The following is a 7,565-nucleotide window of genomic DNA, read 5'->3' on the forward strand; positions in this document are numbered from 1 at the left end:
ACATGCATGTACAGTCCACACTTTTCATGGCAGACAATGGAAAGGGTCCCATAGGAAATGGTCTTCAGTGCTCACATTGCTTAACTATAGAGATACTTTCACAGAAAGCATGAACCATATAGTTGTTTTTCAGCCAGTTACTGTGGTCTTGCAGGCTTTGGCTTATTGAAAAAGGTGTGGTTCTTGGGTTTACACTGACCAAATACATCCTGGGTTACTGTCCATTATGTCATCTCAGGCAGGTTACTGGCCCTCCCTGAGTCTATTTTTTTAACCTGTAAAATGAGGATAATGACACCTTCTCATAGAGGTGCTGAGTGAGAAAACAATGAAATCATGTGTGTGAATGTTATAAAACACCAAGTGTAAAAGTCTGGCAATATAGGTCTTCAGTAAAAGATGTTATTATAGAATGGTAGTTTTGTTTTGTTTTGTTTTGTTTTTGTTTTTCAGACTGATGTCTTAAACCATTTTCCTAGGAAATCTGATTCAAGATGAGGTAGCCAGAATGTTGGTGCCAGCCATTCCTTCTGGGACTTCCTGGAGGCTGGCAGAGGATTCTGTCTTTTGTTTCTGGGCTTTAAGAAGCCCACTCTACAAAACCTAGTAATCTAGTAATTTTGGGTGGTCAATACCCCTGTATATGCACTGGCACATACAGTGTTCCTTGTAGTGTCTAATTTTCCAAATATTATTTAAGGGTAGATAATTATTTATCTGTTGCTATCAGATGTTAGTTGGAGGCTGTATTTGAAAAACCAACCAACCAGTGATTGATTATGATAGAGCAGACACAGAAGCAAGAGCTGTCTTGGCAGAGCATAGCATCACCCTGCCATTCTTTGTGCCCTTCAGTTGGTGAGAGTTTGTCAGTGCTTCCTCTTTTTTTTTTTTTTTAAATAGTTTTCTTTTTAAGAGAGAGAGAGAGAATGTGAGCTGTGGGGAGGGATACAGAGAGAGGGAGAGAATCTTAAGCAGACTCTTCGCTGAGAATGGAGCCAGATGCAGGGCTCGATTCCATGACCCTGAGATCGTGACCTGAGCTGAAATCAAGAGTTGAACGTTTAACCGACGGAGCCACCCAGGTGCCCCTAGAGTTTGTCAGCACTGCTGAGGGTCTCCTCAAAGTCCAAGAACAGCCCTTTAAACTCCTTAGGCAGACAACCCGGGTGGCTCAGAGGTTTAGCGCCGCCTTCAGCCCAGGTCATGATCCTGGAATCCTGGGATCAAGTCCCACATTAGGCTCCCTGCATGGAGCCTGCTTCTCCCTCTGCCTGTCTCTCTCTCTCTCTCTCTCTCTTTCTGTGTCTCTCATGAATAAATAAATGAAATTTAAAAAAAAAGCCTCTTAGGCTAGTGACACTTTGTTTATTCTCTGGACACCTTTACTGGTACAATATTGGAGAAAACAGAATTTTCCATTTCAGTCTCATGAAAAGGCAAGTTTAAAGTGATTAAATGCCACATCCAAGGTCACACCGTGCTTTATTCCAGGAAGAGGAATACTTCTTAAAGATTTTGAGCACCTCTTAAAGTAGAGTCTACTTCATGGAATTCTATCAAAATAAACAGAAAATGAGACCATTTGGACTAGACAGAAAAGCCAAACTACTGTTCAAGAAATCACCGAGGAGTTAGATCAAAAAGTGTTTAAAAGCCCAGAGGAACTTGATAGTGACCAAAGAGTCTTTTAAAACTAGTAGTAAAATCAATCAATCAATCAATCAATCAATCAATCAATCTAGTAGTAAATCTTCTGCTAAGAGAAAAAAGTTAAGCTCCAAATAGGCATTGGCATCCCTCCCAAGTTTCTAGGGCAGGAGGGCCAGGCCCACACAGCTGTTCAGACTCTTGGCTTCATCCTGTAGGAAAACCTGGCCTTAATAAATGTATTAATAAATAATATACACCTAAATAAATATATAAAAATAAAAAATAAAAATTCTCTCAGTCAAATAGATAGTTTGCCTCGATTTAATATTACTTTTCATCATAGACTGAAACAATACGGTAGTGTTTGTGATCTTGGGTGAACCACACGACACAAACCAACAGGTCTTTGGCATGACAGCGCAAGCTTTCTGCGGAGTTTTTCAGTTTGTGTTTCTCGGCCCAGTGGGCCCAGTGATCAAACGTGGAGATGACCTGTAACTACCTGATGTTGCCTTCCCTTTAGGTGCAGTCGGTTTCAGTCAGAAATCAAACGCTTGAAGATCTCATCCCCGGTGCGTGTGTGTCAGAACTGTTACTACAACCTCCAGCACGAGAGGGGTTCAGAGGACGGGCCTCGGAATTGTTGAAGATCCCACAGGCTGGTGGCAGACTGCAGTCTGTAGACCCCCTTCCCGATTCCCCCGTCACGGCTCACAGCTCGGGAGGCATCGAAGCAAGTCTCCGTTTCTGCCTCTCTTCATACCGCGTGTTTGGAGCGTTGGATTCCGAGGGATCAGCGAAGAAGCGGGTGTAGAGTGCAGTCAGGGGGCGGACACCTTCCGGGGGAGCAGCGCCAGAAGAGCGGCAGGTGGTTCCCCGGAGCGACTTCTCCAGTATCCCACTCTCCCTGTTACCAGTAGCTGTCTCCAAGAGAAAATCCTCACTTATTAACTGGCTTTTCTTGCGTCTCATTTTTATAGATCTACTCATCCTTATTTGGAAAAACCACCACCAACAAAACAAAAAGGCTTTTAGAAAATGGTTGTAAATCTGACTTCTTTGCAAGTAACTGTGTATATTGTAAATAGGTATAAAGGCCTTTTCTTTTCTAAATAAGGACTTAACTGTCTGTAACATGAGACTTCAAACTAAACCACTAACTCAGTGAACTACTTACGGTTTGTCTGACACCTCTCACAAATTAATTATAAATATGTTTTTTAAATCCTCAAAGACATAATCTGTGGTCTTTTCTCCCCCCTTCCCAGCCCAGCCTGTGTGCCCAGTGTGCTTTCTTTCAAGTTGCCCACAGTATCTCCACTTAAACTAGGCTAGTAACCAAAACAATGTGGACCTTCTTTACTTTAGGAAACAGTGTGGGAGACTATGCGTCCTGCCACAAGATACCCTGCAAATAGCTGGGCGACTTACACCTGGCTACGCGCCACCTCGGTGTTGTTCCAGTGTCCTAAGGCCCCTCGTAAACTCACATCTGGACTGCCATGTGGCCACAGCGTCCCTTTTAGTGTTGCAGAGTGTGGCGGTCAGGTGATCGATGCGATGCGATGCAGGAGACAGCCCTGCCTCATCTAATGGAAATATACTTGCATGTAACCCACATTAGCTTCTCTTGCATAGAACATAATAAGTATGTGTCTTTGGGGACACTAATGTTCTACTATATCTTATTTTCAAAAAAGGGTAAAAAAATGAAAAAAGTGTACAGAATTAACATATAAATCTTGTAAAACTGGATCATGTCAGAACTGCTTATAATTAACCTTTACCATTTAATGCCATCTACCTGAAAACAGTGAGATTTATACTGTATCAATGTCTATTTTTTTGTTTTTGCTATGAATATAATTACAGTATTTTAATAATTAGTTATTTAATTTGTTCTACTAGTTGGATACAGAACACACAAATCTAGGGAGACTAAAGCTGGTTGGGGCTAAGAGAGAAGTTTAGTTTACAGAAAAAAGGCTTTGGTGGTGGGATTTTTTTTAAATGTGTGTTATGTACATATATATATATATACATATATATAAAAAAACAAATGAAACAATTAATCTAGATTTTAACATTTTCAGATATTTAGTGATAATATTATGAACAATTCTAAAAGCCCTGTGATTTGAAAAAAAAGGAGAATTATTTATGGCCCAAGCAAGGAAGGACAGGCCTTCACGCCCTCATGGAGGTATCATACAAGGACAGTGGCTTTGGCTTTCCCAACTTTTCATCTTTAGGCCCTGTTGACAGGCACACTTATGCACTAAAATGCACATATATGCACATGCATTCAAAAATAGGCATTGGTACAATAGTAACCTTGTACCTAATGGGCTGAAACCAGCTTAAGAACAAATTTGTTCTTCCTGATAACTAGGTCTCCAAGAGAAATATAAAGGCTGCTTTAGTGCCTTATGCTCACTAAATTTAACCCTTTATTTACCTAGGTTTGAGCCTACAGTCTATTTATGATTACATATCAAAATTGATTAATACACCTCCATTTCTAAAAGTTCAAATACACTTGTTAATAAAAGGATTATTGGCATTAATACTTTAACTTGAAGAACAGTTGTGTTCTGTTTTCCTTCCTGTGTCTTAACTCCTCACCCCTCCCCGACCCCCACCCACCATCTTACTCCAATTCTAATAAATAATGCTGGATGTTCAACAGTGGCAGGAATTGTGCTATCACATAATCGTGGGCTTTGCCCTTGTCCGGCCCTATAGATGAGTTGTAGCAGTGTTATTCTACACTTTTTAAAAGAAGCGTCCTCCTTGTGTCTACGAACCATGTTTACCCCAAACCCAATAGCAGAGGTGTTCTTTAAAGACTTGAATATATGAATGTGTGTATGTAGTTACTTAAAGGTTATTCCTCTGTGTAATATGAAGTTATTTGGGATGAACACTTTTAAACTTTCCAACACAACTTCCATAACTAGAAGGTGGAAACCAAAACCCTCATGATAGTATTTCCTCTGGCAGCTGGTGCTGTGGGCAACTGTTTTTATTCAGTGGGATTTCTTTTCTTTTTGCTTTCTAATGTAGAAATCACAAATCACTCACACATGCAAGTACACTCACATACATAAACTAATTGTTTCTCTGGATGTTTTTCTATGTTCCATGTAAATTTGTTTACCAACATATATTCTCAGCATGTACATCCACCTTTGTGTGGTCTGTATTCTTTCTCTGAGAGTACCTCACAGGGCTCCTGCCTGACCTTTGTAGTTCCTTTGTTCATTCATCCACTTATTCTAACATTTGTGTGTAGCGTACAACTGTAATGTCATGCTTCCGAAGGGGAAAATAGCTGCCCATAGCAGCCATCCATCTGGATAATAGCAAAACACTCTAGATAAGTTATTTTGCACTTTCTTATGTATAAAGTTGGTAGAAACTTATTTTTGCTTTGTATCATTTAAATACATTTTGTTTTGGTAAATGAACTGTGTATAAAATATTTATGCTGTTAAAACTGTTTTTAGAAAGTATTTTTAATTTCAGCAAGTTTGGTTACTTGTTGCATGACTATTAACACAGCTGACTTTTTGTGTCAGTGCAATGTATATTTTTTTTGTCCTGTTATTAACTTGTAAGCCCTAGTAATGGCCAATTATTTGTACAGCAACAGAAGTAAACTGAAGATACTGGCTAAGACTGGATTGATTGTGGACGTTTGTACTATACTGCAGAATCCAATATCTGTTCTTTGGTGGTTATGTAAAAGGCCTGAAGAATTACTATCTAGTGTGCAATCTGTGATAACTGAATGTTCATTGTATATCTGTCTCTGATGCAAAAAGGTAGAGTAACACAATTACAATACATGATTAAATGCAATAGTCCAGGTACTTTTTTTTTTTTCATTTCAAATAAATACCTACTATTTACCACCCAAAGAAAAAAAAGTTGTTTTTAAGCCAGTTTATTCAGAGAAGGAAAAACAAAACAGAAGGCAAAAAGTTCCCTAAACTTTGTAGTTCTTTTCTAGCTGTGAATATACCTTCCAGAAGCTCCTGCTTAAAGAAATGTTGGCTGTTAGGGTCTGGTTCAAGCTCTTGTTTGATCCATCTTTAAATGCTTTCTGCATCCCGATCGTGCTGGCTTCCTGGTTTTGATGAGTGTGTGTGGACAGCTGCGGGAAGCAGCAGGTGACTTTGAGACATGCCTGCTAACTCCAATAGACCCCCATGGACAAAGCCTACATAGTGTGGTTTGGGGTCTTTTTTACTGAGCCTTAGTCTCTATCCATCACATTGTGGAAAGTATGCAACAGTAAATCATCTATCTCCTACGCCTGCCATATTCACATCAGGAATATTTTGGTAGCCCACCCCTTTTCTGGAAGCACAGCATGTTTCTCTCCCAAGCTAAGTCTTCTTTTTTTTTTTTTTTTAAGATTTTATTTATTCATGAGAGACACAGAGAGAGAGGTGGAGACACAGGCAGAGGGAGAAGCAGGCTCCCCACAAGGAGCCCAATGTGGGGCTCGATCCCAGAACCCCTGGATCCTGCCCTGAGCCGAAGGCAGGCACTCAACCACTGAGCCATCCAGGTGCTCCTATGCTAGTCTTTCCATTTCGGTCTTCAGTCTGAGAGTTAAGAAACTCACAAATCTATTCTTACTGTCTTACTAGCTTATTTAGTTGTAAAACTGCCTTCTGAGTCTAGAAAACACACTGTAAACTTACTTAAGCTGCTTTAGCAACTTTAGTTTTCCTCTTTCTAAAGATACTAACAAAATCCAGTTAATACAAGATTGAACAGCAGAGTCCCAATATTGAGGATATTGGGCTTATTGCAAATCCCACCTCAGTGCAACTCCCTTTGGAGGCAAAGATAGAGGAATGCCAAGAACTTCTAAGACAACAAACAGCCGTTTCTTCAACAACACAACAAAGTGGTAAGAGAGAAAACAGGGTCATTCCCATTTCTCTAGTCATTCCCACTATTCTTTAGAATAGTGCAATACTATTCTAGTGACCTCAGAAAGAGATGCAGTCAAGGATAGGCATTGCTGAAATTTTTTAAGGCTTTAAAGAACAAACAGACAAATGATCACTAAGTCTCTTGCCATTTGCTTCTCATCTTCAATAAAATTCCCTCTGCACCCCTCCGAGAAGAAGCAGGCCGATGGAATTGATCTAGCATTGGCTTAGTCTTTTTCTTTTCTTTTCTTTTTTTTTGGCTTAGTCTTCTTTATTGCTATTCTCACCTTCCCCACACACTGCAAAGCTCTTTTTTATTAATTGTTCCTTTTGACTTTTGCTAGAAATGGCAGCAAGCCGAACTACCACACTGAGAGCCAGCACGGTGTTTCGGGGAGCCCTGAAATAGGAGTTGAGAGCCAGAGGCTGCAGGCACCTGCAGCTTGTGACCTTGAGAAGCTCAAGAAGCTCGAGAAGCCTCTGTTGAAGCAGCTCAATGCGTCAGGTTTTCCTGTGGCCTGCTGCCAGGAGTAGGGAGGGGTTAAGATAGCACTTCCTCAACTTTCTGGTTTTAGAACCTTTTGGTCCTTAAAAACTATCAAGGACCCCAACACTTCTGTTTATGTGGTTTGCATCTATCAATAGTCATTGTATTAGAAATCAAAACAGATTTTTTAAAAGATATGTTAATTCATTTAAAAATAACAATGATAAAATAATCATATATTAACATCAATTATATATTTCAATGGGGGAAAAAACCTTAAACACCCAAAAAAATTAATGAAGAGTAGAATTGTTTTAATTTTGCAAATCTCTTTAATGTCTGTCTTAATCGAACACAGGTGGACTCGTGTCTGCTTCTACATTCCAGTTGGGGATACTTCATTTTGGTGGAAGCATATGAGGAAAATCCAGCTTAACACAGGTATGTGGTTGGAAGTGTGGGGGGGGGCAGTA

At 39.9% G+C, this 7,565-nt stretch overlaps 1 protein-coding gene across 10 annotated transcripts in view; it reads left to right on the top strand.

The window, feature by feature from the left end:
• Window positions 1-5,512, top strand: part of WDFY3 (WD repeat and FYVE domain containing 3) — a 267,477-nt gene extending 261,965 nt beyond the window's left edge. For all 10 annotated transcript variants that reach the window (XM_055312924.1, XM_055312929.1, XM_055312928.1 and 7 more), the window contains one exon: window positions 2,177-5,512. In XM_055312924.1, the coding sequence (XP_055168899.1) occupies window positions 2,177-2,300 (124 nt within the window). In that variant the 3' untranslated portion in view covers window positions 2,301-5,512. The remainder of the gene's footprint in view (window positions 1-2,176) is intronic.
• The last annotated feature ends 2,053 nt before the right edge of the window (window positions 5,513-7,565 follow it).

Source organism: Nyctereutes procyonoides, unplaced genomic scaffold (assembly GCF_905146905.1).
Source record: "Nyctereutes procyonoides isolate TBG_1078 unplaced genomic scaffold, NYPRO_anot_genome, whole genome shotgun sequence".
NCBI classification, from domain to species: Eukaryota; Metazoa; Chordata; class Mammalia; order Carnivora; family Canidae; genus Nyctereutes; species Nyctereutes procyonoides.